Source organism: Podarcis bocagei (assembly GCF_964188305.1).
Source record: "Podarcis bocagei genome assembly, chromosome: 4".
NCBI classification, from domain to species: domain Eukaryota; kingdom Metazoa; phylum Chordata; class Lepidosauria; order Squamata; family Lacertidae; genus Podarcis; species Podarcis bocagei.
Window position 1 is genome coordinate 41,982,307 of NC_138128.1, and position 22,889 is coordinate 42,005,195.

Consider the following 22,889-nt stretch of genomic DNA (forward strand, 5'->3'; position numbering starts at 1 on the left):
CTTTTCTCACACTTTTGCAGGCTTTGTAAAGAGCCAGGAGGGAGAAAATGAGGAAGGAAATGAAGGCGAACTGGTGGTGAAGTTTGTTGAAGCCCTTCCTAAGGTAGCCTTGCAGTTTCATGCTTATTTTAACAAATGTCTTTCATCTGTAGCTTTGCTATAGTTTATATAAAAGCATAAAAGATTGTGCAAAGTTCATCCTCGGTCACCATTGTTGCTTGTACAATCCTTCCACATGTCTCTGATTGTGCTACATCCAGTACTCATTGGACAGACAAGGGAATCATCTTGCTGCACAGAAATGTTTGTGTCACTTTCACTTCCCTGCTGCTGAACAGCAGGGAAGTGGAATTGACCAAATTCTTTTTTAACATTCAGCAACAGAGGAGGAGGTGCACAGGAAGTTTAAAAAATAATTAGGGGGGGGGGGAAATCCTCAAAATTACAAGGTCGTTTTGCTGAGTGTATAGCACCACTTTTGTTAGTTCAGCAAGCACCCTCCCCATTGCTTGAGTGCTAAAGCAGGGAAGCATTTTGCCTCTTAAGATTGCAGGGCCAGATGGAGGATATACTGAAATAAAAGGTTCAACAAGGTACACAATGAAGTTACATAAATAAAATTAACACACAATCATGTGGAAGAGATATTATTATGTCACGAGTCACTCTTGATGAGCACTTCCTAGTGCATCTAAGTGTTGGGATGACAAGGTTGGGGTGAAAGTTGCATTTTCCTTGCACCAACATTTTGAGATTTGACTTCTGTGAAAATGCAGTTCCCCCAAAACAGGAGCCCTACTTGGGAGAAAAACTTCTAGATCTTCTTCAGCAACCCACAGTGCAGATCCATTCTAACACTATGGTTTTATGATTCCACATAATCAAAAGCTCAGACACCCCAATTTTTGAATTTCTCTCTCTCTTCTAGATAGGCTATAGAATGCTTTCTTAGGCGCCCTGCTCCAAATACTTATACTAAATGAACATATGGGTAATTAAATAGTTTGGAAGAACATGTTGAAATGGCATTCCAGCTGGTGTCCTTAAAAGGACTTGCAGCTAAGGGCTGCCAAGAGAAATCTAGTAGCCCCAGTTAGCCGTTTGTCGTGTGTTACATTCCAGACTCCTACATAACAAGCATAAGAAGGGACAAGACCTTATGGCTGATTCTCCCTTCTACTTTAACAAGATGGTATGATGATGACACCCTGTGTATGATGTATTTTTCATGTATGATGGCCATACATGGTCTCACCTTCACAGATTTTCAGTTCAGAAACTGGAGTTGGGCATCGCTTTCAGATACAGAACCCGTATTTGTAACCAGATGTTCTAAAAACCTGAAGAATATATTAAAGCAGCTACAAGATGAAAGAGATTATATGATGCGGCTTCAAATAACAGGGATTTCTTCCTTGAAAACCATTGTTGGTCAACTGGAATATTTGTTTCCACCTTTGCTAATACATGTGTTGTAATATCATCAGGGAAATTCTAGCATTCTTTTATCACAGCGTTAACTGTGTCTCATTGAAAATGTTATATTTTAACTTAAAATTGCTTTAGAGTTGTAATATCAGAAGTGCACATGCAAATCATCCTAAGTCATTAATGTCAGACAGAATCGTACCAGTGGTTTCTTAGAAGGCAGACAGAGATACACTAATACATTTGCTTAGCATTCATATAGTGTGTTTTAATGTCCAAAGCACGTTGCATAACTTAGTCAATTATTATTTTATTATTTTTATTTATTACTATTAAATCACTTCCTATGAAGATTAGGGTTACACAGCATGTATAATAGTTGCATAGATAAAAATAGCTTAAAGAGCTGCACATATAAAATCAGTTAAAAACAAATATAAAAATAAAAGCAGTTTGAAACAATAGCAGCACATGCATAAAAGCTACTCAAATCCAAGAGAAATCAATTGGGATAAATATTTTAGAAGGCTTGTCCTTGTTTAGAAGGAACGTCTTCAGCAGGTGCTGAAAAGACAATAGAGAAGACACCTTTCTGCTATCAAGTGGGAAGGAGTTCTAAAGGGAAGGTAATGCCACACTAAAGGCCTGATTCCAACATGGCGTGAAACAGTGGCGTAGCGTGGGGGGTGCCAGGGGTGCCGGCCGCACCGGGCGCAACATTTTGGGGGGCGCGTTTGGCCGGCCCCCCTCGAGGAAGCGGGAACCTCTCCAAGGCGCAGCGCGCCGTCAGTGGAGGAAAAGAGCCGCGCAGCAGCAGCAGCAGCAGCAGCAAAGCCGGGAGGAGGAGGAGGTGGAGCGAGCACTCATGCTTGCTTTACAGCCAGGAGGAGGGGGTGGAGCTGAGGAGGAGGGAGGGAAGGAGAGCCATGCCAGCAAAGCGGGCAGCAGCCGCTTACACGCGAGGAGGGACAGACGGGAGCCATAGGGACCCGGAAAAAGCGCCGCGTAGCCAGCAACAGCTGCTGCAGCCTCAGCTTGCAAAGGTCCGTGCGCTCTCTAAACGGAGCAATGAGGCTGCAGAGGGACGGCAGGGCACAGGAGGGCTCTGAGCCACGAGCGCAGTGAAAACCAGTAAAAAAGTTTTTTAAAAGGCTGCTGGGGACAGGAGGGCACGGGATGAGGGAGAGGGGGAAATTACAATTCTCCCAGCGTCTCAGCTGATCCGCTGAGCAGGACTTGGGTTGCAGGGGATTTGCCATTAGCTGTGTAAAGCAGCAAAGAGGGAGAGAAGGAGCAAAGCGGGAGTGGAAAGGAGCTGCTTACACTGCTGTAAGTGGCTGCTGTCCGGTTGGCTCCTTTAAAGCAACAGTGCTCTTTCCCTCCCCCCTCCCCGCTCAGCTCTCCGAAAAGCTCCTTCTCCACCCACCCCATGCGAGCTCCTTTTCCCCTTAGACCCCCCTCCTGCATTATTAGCCACATCCTTCTCCACCCACCCCACGCGTGTTCCTTGTCCCCTTAGCAGTGGCGTAGCGTGGGGGGTGCAGGGGGGGCGGCTGTACTGGGCGCAACATCTGGGGGTTAGGGTTAGGGGGCGCAAATCCACGGGTTAGGGGGCGCAAATTGCTTGCCTTGCCCCGGGTGCTGACAACCCACGCTACGCCACTGGCGTGAAAACAGTCATCCCGATAAGATGGTATCTGCACAATGCCCTCTACAGGGAATAAGATTATCTTTTAGGTGTACAGGTGTTTTCAGCAACCCTCCAAGATCTTCACATTTCCTGACATCTCTACCTAGGACTACCTTGGGACTTCATCTCACAGAGGCAAGGCTCAGACTGGGATCTTCCAGCTTTGTCTCTTTCCCACTGCACTAGCTCTATACCTTACAGGATTTCCACCATTCCTTTCTCTGAGAGCTCCTTCATATCCCATATTTTTAGGTGTACATTTATAAGCATGTACACCTCAAATGCAACGTATGAACGTATCGGAAAACTTGTATGTTATCTAAATGTAGTAATCGGAGATACAGGACTGGCTTCAACGCCCCATCAAGTGTAGGTCCTTCAGTCGTTGTAATTTTTGTTCAGCAAGTAAAAAATTGTAACACTGGAATTCAAAAGCAGCTCTGATATTACCCTTAGGCTAAGATCCTGAACATTGTTTCTTGAGAGTAAATCCCCTGATCACAATAGGACTCACTCCTATGAAAGCGCAAGTAGGATAGCAACCTTAATTGCAATTTCCAAAAGGGTAACGAAAACCATAGCAAGGAATCCTCTGTCTCTGAGCTTTGATGGCATAAGCTTTGACTGACTACAGAGACTAACTTTAACACAATTGCATTTGTAAGGGAAATGTGCTACTTTCTGGGATATATATTGTATATACAGCCCCCTCTCTGGTATTACTGACCTTTCTGAGCTTTCTCTTGCAGCTGACTCCAATTATTTCAGATCCAGAGTACCTGCTAGACCAGCACATTCTGATCAGCATTAAATCATCAGATAGTGATGAATCCTATGGTAAGACTTTGCCTCTAAAGCTTATACATGAGTCAACCTCTCCTTACATTTCCCCCTCCCCACAAAGTTGTTTAATGTGTGGGAGAAAATGCGTGTATGAATTTCTAGGTTTCTAGGATCTCTTTTCTACGATAGCAACATTTTACAACAGCATATATTTTTAAAATGTAATGTTAAGTATTGCTGAGGACTGTGGTTCTTTACAGGAGGAACATAATCACTATGGATTTATCCAGTCTCCCTCCCACAAGTTGCCTGTGCAAACCTGTCCTTCTGGCATGATCCGTTCCCTTGTCTTTCTCTAGGTGAAGGCTGCATTGCCCTTCGAAGTGGAGCTACAGAATCCCAAGTCCCAATCCAAACTATGCTCACACACCATGGGGAAAAGACAGGCATCTTCCAAGGTGAATTCAAGCTGCAAACATCTGAAGGAAAACAGAGAGAAAAACTATATGGTAAGGCAAGTTACATGAACAAACAATGGGCTCATGGGCTCTCCCCCCTCTCCTGTTTCAGCCTGTCTGCAAGAAGATCAGCTTTCACTTCATTTTCAGTTAACCATAGTTTAGTGTTATGCCCAAACCCTAAACAGTGGCTAATCTTAACTAAGGTTTTATGAAAATAAACCAGCTTCATAAACCATAGCTTGAAGTTGACTTGTTTTGGTAATCCATAGTTAAGCCTAACCACAATTTTTCTGGGTTCAGACATAATGCAAAGCAAGCAAGTTAAAAATAATAATGAAGTGAATGCTTCTGATCTTCTTCTCATAGCTGCACCAGCAGGGGAGACGGGATTAGGGAGGCCATGAATCCAAGGTTCATTCACAAAATGGCAAACCATTGTTTGTGTGTTACATCCATAAGCAGAAGATATGTGACGGGTAGCATGAGTCTTTGTCTGCTAAAATCGCTTATATGTGGCAAGGGAGAATTTCACGTTGCCATATATATATGTGTGTGTGTATATATATATATATATATATGGAGAGATGTTTTCCTGTGTGAAGGTATTCTCCTTGTAAGGAGAGTATCAGTGTGTGAAGAAGCCTTATTGTGAAGATCCTGAAGATTGACTCTGATAATGGAGAGTTTAAGCATTAAAAAAACAAACCACTGTGGCTTTTGGGGTTGAAAAGTAATTCCCGCCCCCACACTGTGGTATAAACAAATATACAGGAGATCTACAGCATAAAGTTATAGCTCTTCTTTCCTGCTTCCAACCAAATGAACAGCGAGAGGGAGCCCTCTACCTGACGGTCAGCAATATAGATTTCACATGCTTCTGCTTTATTTTCACTCTGTATTATATGAATGATGTGATTAGCAGCCATGTCATAGGCTTTTAAAAATTTAATAACAGGCATGTGCTGGGGGTGGGTGGGCAGGGGGGTTGTCATCAGCATCACAAGGGAGGGGTGGCTTAAATTTTCCCTCCCTCACCTATATTGGTAAAAAATAACACACCCCCATGCACAGCAATTAGAATGAGGAGGAAAACCCACAATGCCCTTTAGACATTTTGATATTTGAAGGGGGATATGGAGATAATCTCCTTGTAATGGGAATATCAGTGTGTGAAAGAGAAGAGCCGTAACCACTGTGAAAATCCTGAAGAATGTTTCTGGTAATAAGCATTTTTTTGGGGGGGGGGATTCTATGTTCCACTACCTCCAGTACTAATTGCTGCAAGTGCAAGGAGCTCTGTGTGATTTTTACTGAGAATTTGGCTGGGGCGGGAAGGTTTCAACTATCCCATGTGCTGTGGTGCCAATCGCAATCCAGGGTGTAGTATTTAATTTTAAAAAAATTAAATGTGATTGCTGTTCAGGCTCTGGGAGCAGGTCTCTCTCTCTCCCTCTCTCCCTCTCCTTCTCCTTTTCATCAGATATGTTGAAAAATGGGTACCAAACTGGCTGTAAAATGCAAAGATAGCTGTTGTCTTTTTGAAAATATTAGTGGTCTTTGGCATTGTTGATGCGGATGTCAAATATAATCGAAATAGAATTAAAATCCTGATAGAAAAGCATTGATATCAAATATCATTCATGGAAGAGAAGTAGCTATGCTTTGTTTCTTCTTGAGAATAAGTAATATCTTTGTTTAAATGCCTTATAGTGCTTGGAAAGACCTGCAGATATCAAACCTTTTTGAATATTCAATCTGTACCTTCAAGAAATACTTGGAGGGGGACTTTTTCCAAGGTGCAGCTGTTCCTGTCTCTATAGTGCCAGTGGCTCCAGCATAGCGCCATTTCACTAGTTGTGGTTTTCACAATGTTACTGTAGCTTGTGAGGGGTTTCACTTTACAGCAAGTGAAAAGGTATTGGCTTAGGCATTGGATCACGTCACTTGACTCCATCCACTCGGAGAGGGGTGAGTCTAAAAGGGGGGTTTATTCAGCAGTAGGTGGAGCCTGTTGATGCTAATCCAACTATAAGCTCTCCCCTATGTCACCGAGGGTCGTGCCATAGCCCCCCGCCACACAGGCATCGGACAGGATCCACGACCGCCGGATTCCTTTAACGGAATACCCAAAAATTGAAGGCATAGGCGATGGCCACACCCAGCCCTTCGACACACCACAACACATTATTCCAATGCCTAACCTACCCACCAATACCACAAAAGTTGTGACGATTGCTACGAGGTAGGCGAAAAAACCAAAAAGCCTAATGCCAAATGGAAAAATTCCTACCAGGCCCCCTGGACAACCTGGGCGACCAACCTAAGGTCCATAGCAAGGCCAAGAGAGAGAACTAAACCCTAAGCTCTAAGGGAATGGAGGGTAATGAGGCAGAATGGCTGGCGCAGCAGTAAGTTACTGGTAAACGGCAAACCACGCCCCTCCAAGCCGCCCGATTGGGCGCTTACTTATGGGCGTGGTGCGCCAGCCAGGTGAGTGGGTGGCAGGGGGCTAACGCCCCCTGCTTGAGGCGGGGATCGGATCCCGCCCACAACCCCTCCCCTCTTGCAGGAGGAGAGTCTATATCAAACCTTTTTGAATATTCAATCTGTACCTTCAAGTGATACTTGGAAGGGGACTTTCTCCAAGGTGCTGCTTTTCCTGTCCCTGTAGTGCCAGTGGCTGCAGCATAGGGCCATTTCACTAGTTGTGGTTCTCACAATGTTACTGTAGCTTGTGAGGGGTAGTGGAGGCAGTGATGTTTTCCTGGCAGCAATGTGCTCATCATGACAGAGATGGGGCAAGGAGAGGTGGTGTGGTGAGGACTGAGGAACTGGGTTTCGGTTTCGGCAGGGAGGGCGGGATATAAATAAAATTTTATTATTATATGATTATTATTTGCAGTGCCAACCCTGGATCTCACCCGCCCCCTTCACTACATTGCTTCATCCTGGCCCTAGTACCGCCAAGAGAATGCCACTGCCCACTAGGATGAATGAATTATTATTATTTTCATTTATGTAACTCTTAGCAAATACAGAGACCCTCTCAGGATTATGTAGGCAGCGAAGGAGATGAATTTAGCTAACCACCCAAATTCCACTAGAGAATGAGGCAGGTGGGCCTGGTCTTGCAACCCACCTGTTGGGACTCCTGGAACAGTTTTAGGAGTCACACAGGTGGAGGAGAGGCTGAGGAAGTTCCATTGCATGGTTAAAATTCCTTGTGCTTGTGGAACTGTTTAGTTGGAGACCGCATCTCAGGGATTTAGAACCTAAATGTTACAAACTTGTACTGCAGTCCTAAGCACTGTTATATTTCTTTTGTGTCTTTCTTCTAGACTTTGTGAAGATTGAACGGGATGAGGCTGCTGGCCAGAAACCAGTGAGGGTCTCGAGCTGTGTAGACTATGCCAAAGAGTGGGAACCGGTGAATAGGTAGGATAAAGGCAGTTAATTTATGTGTGCAAAGATGACTGACATGTTGGCTGGTGACGTGCCCTCAGGCAGATATGGATCTGCCAGAGCTTGTGTGCATTGCAGAAAAAACAAGAAAGTTGTTTACATGTATTATTCCCCAGCACACCAAGAGAATATAATAAGAGCATTGAAAACTATCTCCAAATAAAGTAACAGATGTGAAAAATGGCTGCAGGGAGAAAATGCTACCATTATGCTTGAAAATTATTAGATTATGGAACCTACTAACGCACTGTCTTCCCCTGAAAGGGAGCCTTGTTCCAGCAGAAAATCCACTCACATAATGGCCAAAGAAGCAGCAGCTATTGCCCGCTATCGAGGAACGGCGACAACTTCTCTAGATGAACCGAGCAAGACTGATCCTTTGCGGTAGTGATTTTTACCTTAGTGTGCTTTGCTGTGTGCACTAAAGAATTCTTCCTGCCTAGAAGAAGAGCCTGGAAATGCAGGCAGCCTCCAAATATTGCTTGACTCCCAACTCCCAGCATCCCTGACCATTGGCTGTGGTGGCTGGGGCTGATAGGGAGCTGAGTTCAGAACATCTGGAGAGACCAGGTTGGGAAAAGCTGCTCTAGATAAAAACCTTGCTTCTCTAACTTTGTATTAAGAACACAAGACTGCTGGATCAGGCCAGTGGCCCATCTAGTCCAGCATCCTCTTCTCACAGTGGCCAGCCAGATGTTTGTGAGAAGCTTATAAACTGGACATGAGCGCAACCTGCCCAGCTGCACTTCCCAGCTACAGTGGTGCCCCGCAAGACAAACGCCTCGCAAGACGGAAAACCCGCTAGACGAAAGGGTTTTCCGTTTTGGAGGCGCTTCGCAAAACGAATTTCCCTATGGGCTTCCTTCGCAAGACGAAAGCCCATAGGGAAATCTCCGGGACAGCGGGGAAGCGCAGCGCATCTTCCCCACTGTCCTCTGACCTCCTCCGAAGGCTGGCGGTGGGGCGGAAAGCCCTTCTCCCCGCGCCAGCCTTCGGAAGGCTCCTCCGAAGGCTGGCAGTGGGGCAGAGAGACCTCCTCCCCGCGGCAGCCTTCGGATGGCTGTCCTGAAGACTTGCGGTGGGAGGAGGGTTTTCCTTCCCACCGCCAACATTCAGAATGCTGTTCTGAATGTTGGCGGTGGGGAGGAAAACCCTCCTCCCACCGCAAGCCCCGGGAACAGAGGAGAAGCGCCGCGCCCCTTCCCCTCTGTTCCCGTACCTGTCCTGAAGGCTTGCGGTGGGGAGAAAAGCCCTTCTCCGCACCGCCAGCCTGGCAAGCGGTTTCCATAGGAACACATTAATTGATTTTCAATGCTTTCCTATGGGAAACCGTGCTTCGCAAGACGAAAAACTCGCAAGAAGAAAAAACTTGCGGAACGAATCAATTTCGTCTTGCGAGGCACCACTGTACTGATATTCTATGCTAAGGGTTGGGATTCGCTTCTCTAACTCTGTATTCTATGGTCCTGACTGATTTTCTGTCTTCTGCAACTCTTTCTCCTCAGAAGCACGGTGGCCACAGATATCAATAATCCCAGCTACTTACGGATGGCGGCTGCCTCTCAACAATTCCCTGCAACAGGCCAACTTAAGCAGATCCCTTCACCAGACCAACTGCCTGCTGCATGGAACTATGACCTACAATCCAAAGACAGTACTTGTCTGATGGGACTAGAGTCTCCCACCACACCTTCCACCCAGTCCCCCGGATCTCCAAGAGCACCCACTCAGTCTACAACTCATCGAAAGGATCAAGTGTGAGTTTTTGCACACCCTCTAGAGATGTTCTAATTCCTCCTCATTCACCTTCTCTTTAGCAGAGTAATTCATTGGCATTTGAGAGATTGACTGGGTTGTAGGTACCAGGTGTTAACAGAGATTGGGAACTTAGGACACTCCAGTTGTTCCTATCTATTATGCCAGACAACTGGCTATGCTTGCTGTGGCTAAGAAAAGCTGTAGTCGAACATTTCGAGGACATCAGATTCCCCACCCATGAACCACAGAAACTAGAAAATATTAAGTGAGGTGCCACCAGCATCACCACCTTCCTGGTAGGCAGACACAGTAACTTCTCTGAAGTGCATAGTTGGTACATCTAATTTCAACAAATCATTTCCAGCCCAGCTGAAGGCACTTTTTAAAATCTGAGCACCATCTGTTGTGGTGGTGAACAATACCACTGCTATTGTATAAAGTTCAGTCTTCACCAGCATTTTATTCTCACGTATTTTATCACAGTCATTTTGATTACTTCCCAGCCTCTTTTAATTTCTTTGGTTTAACCTGTCCTTGCTTTCCCTTTGATATTTCCCCCGCTCCTTCCCCATTGCAGGTATGCTGAGGTGAGGAAAAGCATGATAGAGCCATTTCTGCCAGAAGACATGTACCCTAAACCAGAGATGGTTGATAACCCACTTTATGACTTTGCAAAAACCAAGGACAAAGTGCCGTCCAAGAGAGAGCAGGAATTCTCCAAGATGTCTCGAAAAGAGCTCCCAAATATCCCTGACCAGAGCTTCCCTTTCCCCAAGTTACCGGAGCCTGACAGTAGCAAATCGGCATACAAGCAGCAGTCTTCCCCGCCCTTCCCAGTCCCTGCATCCAGAGTTCGTTGTCACACCTATTCCACCCAATCCGAGGGAAAGACTGCAGTACCTGAAAAGACTTTTGGCAAGCAGAAGCCCTGTTCCAACTTAGACCCCCTAGTGCCACCACTGAAGAAACCTGTCAAATTCTCAAGGTCTGAAGTAGGACACAGCAAACCACCTCTTCCATCCAAGAGTCAAGTGGTGCTTGACATGCAGAACACCAAGGGGAAAGATTATCGAGACAGCTCAGAACTTCCACACCACAGAAAGCACCAAAACGACAATGGACCTGTAAGCCGGACAACGATGCCGGTACGTTTAGGATAGGGCTGCAGGAAGTGGCAGCTGCTATGCAGTGCGCTTCAGGCAGAGATTTTTCCCAGCCCTACATGAAGATGCTGTGGGCTGAACCTGTAGCTATTTGCATAACAAGCAGGTGCTCTGCCACTGAGCTTTTTGTCTGAGCTTTGCTTTTTGTTGTTGTAAGCCAGTGGGATGCATTGCGGTTATTAGAAGTGTTGTATCGTTTGTAGTGAAAGGGACTTACCATTTGTTGCAAATGTGCTTCAACAGCCTGCTGAAGTTTTGGGGCCAATTTTTAATTGGGCCAGGATGCTGCCGTGCTTTGGTGATTACTTTTGCTGTAAGGCCACACAGAACCAAAAGGTTTGACTCTCATTTACCACCAGTGTTTGCATTTTTAGTTACTTTATAATAGTTATTATATATTTATCCTGCCTTTTTCCATGTCAGGACTCAAGGCGGCTTACAGGGATCATGAAAAAAGTTGATAGAAGTAAAACTACTGCATATGCATATATAAAACCTATTAAAACCATACCAATAATTACAATAAAAACAGCGTAACACCTGCCCTTTCAATAAAAGCAGTCAGTTCCCTAAACCCAAACCCGCTTAATCCTTTGAGTGGTAAATGAGAGTCCAATTCATTTACTACCAAAGAACAAAGTGGTTTTGGGCTGTGAATAAACTAATAATGCAAATATTAGACTGATAACCGGAGACACCATTGTTAAAACTTATTCTGAAAAACATGTTAGTAGTAACAGGCAGCGAGTTTAGGGACAAGATAATGCACCCTGCTAAAGTGCTGGTGTTGGTCCTTTCCTTGATTTTAGAGAAGATCCTGATTGCAAGCAGGTCTTCTGCTGCACTGGTAGCTTTGGGGTTGTGAGAAGAAGATAAAGGAGAATACTTTTTAGCTGTATGCCTCAATGGCACCAGAGACAACTGTTAAGCATTTGTTGGCTGCTTAAAACTTTAGGAGCTAACGTCTTATATCTGAGGGTCCCTTTGTGCAGAGATACAGTACCTGCTGAGGTATTACACAAGAGCATCACCAGAGCAGATACAGATAGTGCTTTTGCAAAGCAAACAGTAACTTGGGCTTAATGCAAAATGCATCCACCAACAATGGCTCCCAGTGTCATCTACTACAAGACAGATATTGCTTGAGGCCAACAATGTCTTGGTGGAGAGCCTGGCTTAACATTTAGAATTAGGTTAAGATGTAGGGTCCTTGCCTTTGGGCAGTGTAAATGCTATATAATTATTCTGTAGGTAAGCTGAAGAGTGGATGTTCTTTTTGTCTTTGCAGTGAACAACAACTCCACAGATGAGACCTTGAAACGAGTCCTGAAGTGAACCTGCATGGACATTTCCGAGAGTTCATGTCTATATCCTCTGATCTGGTTCACAAAGCCCTGGAATTCTTTTTAATTTTTTGAAAGAGATAATCTCTATCTATCAGTACACATCTCCTGAGACATCATGCAAGACTACTTTAGACGAAGATACACGAAGATGTCCGATACCAGCAAATGCCGTAATGGTTAAAATAATAATAATAATAATAGATTTTTTACATTGCAGCTTTGGTAATTCTTTTGAGAGCAAAGGAGTTGTGAACATTTGTGTTACAAAAGGTACTAAGGATGGGAAAAGGGGAAAAGCACAAGTTAGGTACATCCAAAAAGTGCTCTGCATTCACAAGCTTGTAGGTTACTGTATTTCAAACCTGAATGAGGGCAATTCTTTCTCAGCAGGAACCATCTTGAAATTGGCAGAGCTTCATGGCATTCCTCCCCTCAGTGGAGTGGAAAAGCAAGAACAAACAATGCTGTCAAAAGTGCTATAACTTTGTATTTTTCACAGGATTAGGGCAGAAAGAGTATGGATTTTCTGGTAGTATGTGTGTCCCTTGAAACTGCAGGTCTATTAATAGTAATCTGCCACCGAGTTTTTCTTCCAATTAGTTTGATGGGTAGCATGGATTGGGATAAAGGGGTTCCTTACTAGGTACAGAAAGATTCCTAGGTAGGTATTAATACCAGAAGAGCCTTAGCAATCTGATCTGTCCTTGTGGTTTTTTTTTATTAGTAAGTAGGAAAAAATGTGGAGGTTTTTTAAACTATCATTTTTAAGTACAAATGTGAAGCAAATTAAAATGACCACTAGAAGTTAGTCTAGCATTTTTTTAAAAGTCAATCCTACTGCAGAGAAGACTGTCTTCCTGGTTGTTTTAGTGGCATTAGATACATGCTGACTTCATTGAAGATGACATCAGTGATAATGTTTAGTTTCTTTTTACTTGTCTCTCTCAGACCCTCGTGCACAGCTTTGTCATAAAATTATGCAGTTTCTGATGTCTACTTTGTTAAAACGTGTTGCTAAAATAAAAAAAAATGATAATTTGTTTTTATGTGCTGATAATTATAAAGGGTCTGCAGCTACCACCTGGGTGCTCAGGGTGCAGTGCCTTGGGAGAGAAGTTGGATACAAAATATACTGAATGATCAAGTAAGTAAATACAGGTGTAGCATTATTTGGGTGCTGGGAAGCACGCTTGCCATGTTCTATCCAAATGAATTGTTTTCTCTTCACGGCTGAACTTGAGAAAAGCTGGTTCTGCATGATGGAACAGAAGCATGGAGGAGAGGATTATCGAAGGCTATGATAGCTGTGCTATCTATGCCTCTATAGTAGGAAGCAGTATGCTTCTGCACGCCAGTTGTTGGAAGCAAAGGCGGCAAGAGTGTTATTGTCCTTGGGTCCTGCCTGTGGATTTCCAAAAGGCATCTGGCTAACCTATCCCTGGAGCACTTCTCCAGCTTTTTGTGAAACGGATTGGCTTGCATCCTAAGGCACACAACGTAATGAAATTCACAGGACAGTTTCCTGTCCCTCTTTCTTATCCCACATCATTCATGTGATCCCCCAGACCTAGCCCTGTAGCCAGTCTTCCTTGTTAAGTGGGACAGCCACATTTCTAGGTAAAGCATTTGAGGGGCAGACTCGCAGTACTAGCTAATGCCACACCCCCATACTGGTAGAGAGGATGTGAGGGCCAAGGCAGGGAAAGGGAAAGGCAGTGATCTTCCCTCTCCTCCATGCAGAGAGTGTGTTAACTTACCTAATGGGCTATGTAAAAGTTACATTAACAGCAAATGTAGTGTGAACACCAGGAATTAAATGACTGGCATGAAAATTATGAATAATAATAATTAGCTGCTTTACTAACCTAGAGGTTACCATAGCATAAGGTAAAGGTAAAGGTACCCCTGCCCAAACGGGCCAGTCGTGTCCGACTCTAGGGTTGCGCGCTCATCTCGCTCAAGAGGCCGTGAGCTGGCGCCGTCTGAAGACACTTCCGGATCACGTGGCCAGCATGACGAAGCTGCAGCTGGCGAGCCAGCACCAGCGCAGCACACGGAAACGCCGTTTACCTTCCCGCTATAAAGCGGTACCTATTTATCTACTTGCACTTAAGGGTGCTTTCGAACTGCTAGATGGGCAGGAGCTGGGACCGAATGATGGGAGCTCACCCCACTGCGGGGATTCGAACCGCCGACCATTCGATCAGCAAGTCCTAGGCACTGAGGTTTTACCCACAGCGCCACCCATGTCCCTGGGTACCATAGCATAGACAACATAAATTAGTCTATTACTATCTAGGCATAGCTAGACCACCAGCCAAAATGAAGGGAAGGCACTCAGCGACTGAAGCAACCATGATGGATACAGAAGGACCCCCAATCTACATATCTGCTCCTTCAGAGGGGAATGCTATCTTTTGTGGGACCAACATTGACTAGCCAACCCCTTGACAGCACAGCACTTCTAGCTGATTTGGAGGGAATCCAAAGTTGTGTTGAAATTAAGGGAAATTAGGTAAATGGAATGCCATTTCAAAATAAATTGAATGCATCAAGATCACAGCTAGCTATATATCGTCATGGTTCAACAAACCTGCTGTCACCTGTGCTATCAGTTCCCAGCCCTGCTGAGCATTTGTGCCTCAGACCGAAAGATGGCAGCCTCTTGCTAGCACTCATTATTTAATATCTCCATAAGCTTCCTAAGTAATGGCTTTTAAACTAATTGACACCCCCCCCCCAGATGGTGATCAATATTCATTTAAAATTTATTTCATTTGCTTACACAACTTGGGGGAAAGCATGGGGAAATAAACTGTAGAGCTATGGGGAGGTAGTTTCTGGAGGAATGAGGGGTATGGGGAATCTTAGAGACCCCACAGATCACAAAAGTCAGCTCTTCTGAGAAAGGTATTAACCATGGATCTCCCACAAAACGTGTAGTTTGGGCCGAAGGCTCAGTACCAGTAACATTATATCTATAAATAGCCCTGCTAATACACTGTTGGCTTTGAAAAGAAGAAGGTAAACAGCCAACCGGCAGATCGATTAGGAATCTTTCAAAGTGCCACCTGAAATCTATATTAAGGACAATCCGTTTTCTTTCTTTACTGCTGCTTTTTGCCTAGAAAGGTCATATCTGATTGAGAGGAGACTCAGGATCAAATATCACTGATTTTGCCACACACTCCCACCACTTATCCCAGCCATTTCCCTGTTAAATTACTGTGAGTGCTCTAACGCAGTTTGTTTCCCACAGATACACTTCCCAACTTTAGCCCAGTTCTTAAAATAGCTGTGTTCTTTCAGTGTGCTGTATTTCCATGGAGATCCAGCTGTCAGGAATGCTTGAAGGTTTTCAGCTACAGTTTGTAACATGTAGAATGCAATGACATTTTAAAAGCATGATTGCTTTCCCCCACAGCAGAGATCGCTCGCACAGCTTTTACCTGTCACTCTCAGGTCAATCCTAAAGAATGCAGGTCCCAGATTTGATTGCCAGTCAATCTGAAACACTTAAATGGTCCATTTCCTTTGTGAGCTGTGCCATCAGCTTTATCTGTGAGCTGCCTGATTTTACAGCCATATCTAAAACTCAAGGATGGGGAGCTTCTTAAGCAAGGTCCTATCTAGATATCTATTTGCCCAGACTTCTGGCTGAGTGCTGCAGGTAGGGCAGGAAAAACAGGAAGTGTCCCAAAGATAAGTCAGGTACCTTCTTCCTAGGACACCACTGCAATCGCTGTAGGAGCCTGCCGCAATTTTCACTGTAAGTTGTGTGGATCAGCACAGACTCAAGCATCATTCATATCTGGACTGTAGGGTTCAAAAGTGTAAAAACTGCACCCTTTATAGGACAACAGATGCCACAGTTGGTGCATTGTTTTCTTCAGGTTCAGAATTTTGTGGGAATTCCTTACTGTTCTGCCTATTCAAGAAAACTCCAGTTTCCATCTCACGACTTTAGTTCCAAAGAGATATCCAGTCTCGCTCAGTTTTTCAGAGACCCTGTGTGCCAGAGGTCCCCCAAATCAGATATCAGACTTGACAAAGCAGTTGTAGAGCATGGGGCTATGTTTTGAATTTAGAAGATTTAAATCAAATCCCTTGTAGATTGCAATGAATTTTAATACCCTCTGTGCACATGTATACAGGTGACATTTTCTAGCGAATCGTCTTGCCCCCGTTTCCTTATCGCTCCAGCTAAAGTGCATTTCTGAGCAGCACACTTTTGTTATTTTGTTTAACCGGGTAGGCAGCTTTAGAGATAACCATGAAGAGCCTAATTACTTGTGCTGTTGTGTCAACGATTTCCAGGTAAGTCAAAAATGGTTCTCGAAGAAAAATATCCTCAGGGAACATTGCAAGCTAGTTTATTCCTTCTTCCACTTTTCTATTGCAACACAATTGTTTGCTTTCTTGGACTCAAATTACAGTAGCAGCCCATGCAGTGAAGTAGGTGGGGGAACCACTGCTCTGCTGGCTTCTGAATATGACATATTGTTGGCACTTATTGGAGACAGAGGGGCAAGGTGTAGGGAGTGAGGTGCTGTGCAGACACATGAGCAAGAGAGTCAAACGGGCTGTGCCACACCACACAGTACCGAGTGCCCCATGTCTCGTCCCTCCCCTCTGCTAAGGGCCATTGTGATCAGAAGCCAGGCAGCAGCAGTGGCCCATCTGTACCACCACACACACTGCTGCTTAATCTGTAGGAACTACCACTGGTGGTATTAGTCCAAGTGATTAAAAAATTATTATTATTGGACTGGCACGTGATCACTCTCAGGCCTAGTGAGAATTTTTGAAGTTCTCAAAATAAGAAATTGCTGGCTATGAGAGAATAAAAAAATCTACCACACTGTTACCCTTTCATCCAATAAATGCAGGAAGTTCTGTTTCTGCATCTCTATCCATTACAATGTATTACAAATACACAGATGGAACTTAAAAACAAGGACAAAAAGAGACTGGCTCTCATTTTACTAATTTCACGCTCTTCAGAGTCCCTAATGGGGAAAGAGGTAAACTCTTCTGATGGAAAACCCATTTTCTCCCATACTTGGCAAGTGTCGTTGCCCAGTCCAAGCATTCATGTCGCCAGCTATTACTGTGAGACTTAAACAGTGCAAGGGGAAGGGAGGGGCTTTAATCACCAGTACTGTTTTGCAGTGAATGGTTTTTTAAAAAAGTCTGGAAGCTAGTAATTGACAACCCACCCCATAAGAAACAACTGATAAGTTACAGAAAAATTAAGGAACACTGTGCTGAACAGAAGTAATCAGGTGAGTTGGAGTTGGAAAAAGGAAGCTTCTAACTAACGTTGCAGGGGACCTTTGCTAAATGAGACGAGAAAATGTTATAGAAAGATTTTGGACATGAAGATAGATATTAATAATGTGCTATATTAAAAGCCATGTAGAGCCACTGTTTCCAGCTGATTGCTGAAGTATTTCTTTTCTCCATTAATAGCAAGCCCTTTTCTCCGTTAGTAAAGAGCTCCATTTAAAGTTTCTCTCAAGAAGCTATGCAATTATTCATAATAACAGTTCAGTGTATAGGCAATTTTCAGAGACTTCCTCTTGGTTGCTTACTTCAGTTGATGAAAGCATCAAAGAGTTTTCTTAGGCATGTGGAAAACCTTGACATAATTTAAAAGACAAATCTTATGCCACATTTGTTCAAAATATATTGTTGTGAAAGCATTGCCCCCCCCCAAATTTAAGGTGTAATCTTGCTCTGTGTCAAATACTGCAGAAGCATATAGTCAGTATAGTACAACATAGGCCAGGACACAAAACTAATCCACACTATAATTGCTAATTTGTACTTCTTTTCCTTGTAAATTTTATTTACAATTCACATCTACGGTAGATTCAATAAGCAGCACAACAAAAGCTGTGAGAATGACAATAAAAGCATTCACACAATACAAGCTATTCACCCACACAGATTTATCTCCTTGCTTAGAATGATATGTGCATGAATTTATGCTTAATTACAATTGTTCTTTTCTTTCTCTGTTTTTATTTTTGTTTCAGCTCCTAACAAGCAAAAGCAGTTTTGCCCCAAGTAACTCAATTAAGGATATCATGCATGCTAGAGCTTCAGTATCATCAAAATCACACAACAATTAACATAAAAAGGAAGTGTAGTTCAAAGCTATTGTTAAAAAACACTTAAATTTTGACAGAAAGACTGTATATAAAAGCAAGCATATGGAGCACTCTGTCATGCCTGAGCATATTTGTCCTAGTCATTGATTTAAATAAATAAATTTGAAACATGCACACGCACACCTCTGTCACTACACTTCTACCATTACAGTACACTCCTACCATTAGATCCATTGGTGAAATGAGAGCTCCATAATGGCGGAGACTACCTTTACACCTAAGGAACTTGGCTAAAAAAGAGAATTTGCAATATATTTGCAGTCCATTAACTGGCATGGCATGTCATCAGCAGAGTACAGTTAAAATATGCATAACTTAAATTAATTTACACGATCAGACTTAAAGGTGGTGAGTCCAGGTGCCCTGAAGTCTAATTGTAAGGCAAGCCCTCAGTTTTAAGATTTTTCCTAAAGCACTTCACTTCTGGTTGCAAATAAATTATGGATCTTGTACTTCTAATCTGCAAATTGCTTTATTTTTAGTTATCTAGATTTCTCCTCCTAGCACTAGCCCCAGGGTTAAGGCTGACAGGTCTATAATTTCTTGGACCTATTTTTTAAAAAAATGAAATTATGTTACTCATGCTGCACTCATCCAGCTGCAGCCCAAAATGTGAAATGCAGAAGTGGAATGGATGCAAAGGGGAAGATGCTACAGAGTTACTTCCTTGCTTAATTTTCCACCTCCAGGGCTCTACCCCCTCTCCAAATCTGCCCAGAACTGCTGTAGTGGATTCCAGTGCCATATTAGCACTGCTGGGCATGTCGTTTTTCCAACCAAGCAAGATTTATTGTCCAGACCCAAACAACAACAACAACAACAATTTATTATTTATACCCCGCCCATCTGGCTGGGTTTTCCCAGCAACTCTGGGCGGCTTCCAACAAAATATTAAAATACAATAGTCCTTCAGATATTAAAAGCTTCTCTAAACAGGGCTGCCTTCAGATGTCTCCTAAAATTCTGGTAGTTGCTTTTTCCTTTGACATCTGGTGAGAGGGTGTTCCACAGGGCGGGTGCCACTACCAAGAAGGCCCTAACTTCACTTCTCTCAGTGAGGGAACCACCAGAAGTCCCTCGGCGCTGGACCTCAGTGTCTGGGCAGAACGATGGGGGTGGACACGCTCCTTCAGGTACACTGGACTGAAGCTGTTTAGGGCTTTAAAGGTCAGCACCAGCACTTTGAATTGTGTTCGGAAACATACTGGGAGCCAATGTAGGTCTTTCAAAACCAGTGTTATGTTGTCTTGGCAGCCGCTCCCAGTCACCAGTCTAGCTGCCGCATTCTGGATTAGCTGTAGTTTCCGCATCACCTTCAAAGGTAGCCACATGTAGAGCGCATTGCAGTAGTCCAAGTGGGAGATAACTAGAGCATGCACCACTCTGGCAAGACAGTCTGCAGGCAGGTAGGGTCTCAGCCTGCATACCAGATGGAGCTGGTAAACAGCTGCCCTGGACACAAAATTGACCTGCGCCTCCATGGACAGCTGTGAGTCCAAAATGACTCCCAGGCTGTGCACCTGGTCCTTCAGGGGCACAGTTACCCCATTCAGGACCAGGGAGTCCTTCACACCTGCCCGCCTCCTGTCCCCCCAAAACAGTACAGTGGTACCTCGAGTTAAGTACTTAATTCGTTCCAGAGGTCTGTTTTTAACCTGAAACTGTAACCTGAAGCGTATGTAACCTGAAGCGTATGTAACCTGAGGTACCACTGTACTTCTGTCTTGTCAGGATTCAACCTCAATCTGTAAGGCACCATCCATCCTCCAACCACCTCCAGACACTCACTCAGGACCTTCACCACCTTCACTGGTTCTGATTTGAAAGAGAGGTAGAATATCATCTGCATATTGATGGACATGCAGTCCAAACCCCCTGATGATCTCTCCCTGCGGCTGCATGTAGATGTTAAAAAGCATGGGGGAGAGGACGGAACCCTGAGGCACCCCACAAGTGAGAGCCCAGGGGTCTGAACACTCATCCCCCAACACCACTTTCTGAACACGGCCCAGGAGGAAGGAGCAGAACCACTGTATAACAGTGCCCCCAGCTCCCAGACCCTCAAGATGGTCCACCATGTGGGGAAGAAGAAAAGATGCCCAAACAGCCTTCCCAATACATGCACACACAATTTATTTATAAAAACAATTATATGTACTGTGATTTCATGGGGGGAAATCAGAGCATAACATACTGTATATACAATAAAAAACAGATCAAAACTAAAATAATGCACCACTAGCTAACATCTCTCTCTCTCTCAGCCCCTACTCCAGTGCCCAGCCGCTACTCCAAAAATATTTGGGGTCACAAAAGAACTGAACCCCCAAGAGCTGGCCCCCCTGCCTACCACCAGCATACAAACTTGGAGCCTGGCAAGCTTCCATGGGCAAAGGAATTTCCCCCACTCCTTGCTTTCAGCTACTAACAGCAAGCAAATTTCCCCCCCAAGTAACTCACAGCCATTCCTATTTGTGTACCGTTGAGTTCATTTGGAGTTATTCAAAGGTAAACAAACTGCAGCTTCTATTAACGTTAGCATGCATGTTAGAGCTTCAGAAATATCCAGAAAAACGGGGTCAGTGTTGACAAGGCCCTGCTGTCTCCCCACATTTGCAATGCCTTATTTGCAGGTTGCCTACAAGTATTTTTGAGAATATTTTAATATTATTACAGACTGAAAGTAGCAACAAAAATCCCCAGCTCCTCTGAAACTCATGGAAAGTAACACATGCTTCATGGTACACATGCATTTAGCTATTTATTGCACTAAACACCCATTAAACTGTCATGTACTCTGACTCTGCTGTGCAAGACAGTGACAATGCTTTTGTTGTGCTCTCAGAAAAGCTATTTATACACTCTGAGTCATGATTCTTGAAATGGTGTTCTTTCACCACCTATTAAAAATTAGAAGCATCATTAATTCCTACAAAAGCCACTGCATGTGCTCACTGTTTGGCTCCTTGGAGAAAGGAAACATTTTCATTGTTTCAGAGTCCTATTGAAATTACAAAGATTTCAAAATCAATATAGGGTGCAAGTGTGTTCACCCATAGCTGGGTATACTGAATATGATGAGCCTTGCTTTGCAACAGATACACTTTAATATTTCCTTGCACATCACAGGACTCATTTTGCAACATTCAGACTCATTTGGCAACGCTTTTAGAAATGCTTCACCCTTTCCTCTGTTTAAGGTAACTTTTTGTTTGGCAAATTAAAAATGCATGCACAGTACAATTCTAGTATACCATTTTACACTGACATAAATCTGTGCTGGGTTGCCAAGGATCTAGGTGTGTGTTTGCGCACGCACACACACACACACACACTGTCCAATCCTTTGTTTGTGTTCTATCAGGCTTTCTTGCAGTTAACACTTAAAGGACTGGAAGCTTCATTTTACCCAACAGCCTATAAAAAGATTCCTAAATGAAGTCCAATAAGCTTGGATATGTAACAGAGAATCCCATTTTATATTAAATGTTTGGCCTGGTCCCTTCTTAAGAAACTACAAATAGTGGCTTGGCCTGGCTGAAGACATGCAAAGAACAAGATCGCGCCTTTGCTCCATTCCACATACAGAAACCTACAATACTGGCAGCTGAGCCTTCTTTCAGTACTGACAATGGGACACTCTTCTCCACCACATTTGAGGGCAGCAGACTAACTCAAGGAGAGCACAGCTCTGTCCTCCATCATCTCACTACCATTATCTGCAGCTCAGCTTCTGCTGCCTAATGACTGCCTCACTCACTAATGCAGGAGTGGGAAACCTCTGGCCTTATGAGCCTAACCAGGCCTTCCAGGCCAAGTCATGCCCACCTACCCTACACCTGACAGCCTAAAAACACAGGAGCCTCAGGCCAATAATGCAGAACTTATGTATACTTTTGTATACATACACATTCCCATCTATCAGCCCCTCTGTAACTGACCTTAAGGTAGCCAAAGAAAAATTAAAGTGAGAGACTGTGGCATGAAACCATTGAGAGCACCATTTCAATGCTGTAATTTGTTGTTTGAATTGGCACAGTAGGTTTTTATTAAACTACGTGTGCTCATTAGCTTGCCTGTCTTATCCATTACAGTCATACTTTGGAAGTCACATGGAATGCGTTCCAGAAGTCTGTTCAACTTCGAAATGTTCAGAAAGCAAGGCGCAGCTTCCAATTGGTTTCCGATTGTGCAGGCACACCGGAAACAATAGTGGAAGCCACGGCAGACTTTTGGCTTCCAAAAACTGGAACACTCACTTCCGGTTTTCGATCGTTCGGGAGCCAGAACGTTCAACTCCCAAGACGTTCAGGAGCCGAGATACTACTGTACTGTACTGTTTTGATGTGAATGCCACTGTTAGTGCAGCCGCAGAGACCACATAACACTGGTCTTGAAAGACCTACATTGGCTCCCAGTACGTTTCCAAGCACAATTCAGAGTGTTGGTGCTGACCTTTAAAGCCCTAAACGGCCTTGGCCCAGTATATCTGAAGGAGCGTCTCCGCCCCCATTGTTCTACCCGGACACTGAGGTCCAGCACCGAGGGCCTTCTGGTGGTTCCCTCACTGCGAGAAGCCAAATTACAGAGAACCAGGCAGAGGGCCTTCTCAGTAGTGGCGC

The 22,889-nt window shown here is 44.1% G+C and overlaps 1 protein-coding gene across 2 annotated transcripts in view; it reads left to right on the forward strand.

The window, feature by feature from the left end:
• The window catches only part of INPP5D (inositol polyphosphate-5-phosphatase D), a 69,654-nt gene extending 56,523 nt beyond the window's left edge, over positions 1 to 13,131 (forward strand). For both annotated transcript variants that reach the window (XM_081191220.1, XM_081191221.1), the window contains 8 exons: positions 21 to 103; positions 3,868 to 3,955; positions 4,261 to 4,410; positions 7,701 to 7,797; positions 8,089 to 8,208; positions 9,330 to 9,581; positions 10,160 to 10,727; positions 12,034 to 13,131. In XM_081191220.1, the coding sequence (XP_081047346.1) occupies positions 21 to 103; positions 3,868 to 3,955; positions 4,261 to 4,410; positions 7,701 to 7,797; positions 8,089 to 8,208; positions 9,330 to 9,581; positions 10,160 to 10,727; positions 12,034 to 12,036 (1,361 nt within the window). In that variant the 3' untranslated portion in view covers positions 12,037 to 13,131. The remainder of the gene's footprint in view (positions 1 to 20; positions 104 to 3,867; positions 3,956 to 4,260; positions 4,411 to 7,700; positions 7,798 to 8,088; positions 8,209 to 9,329; positions 9,582 to 10,159; positions 10,728 to 12,033) is intronic.
• The last annotated feature ends 9,758 nt before the right edge of the window (positions 13,132 to 22,889 follow it).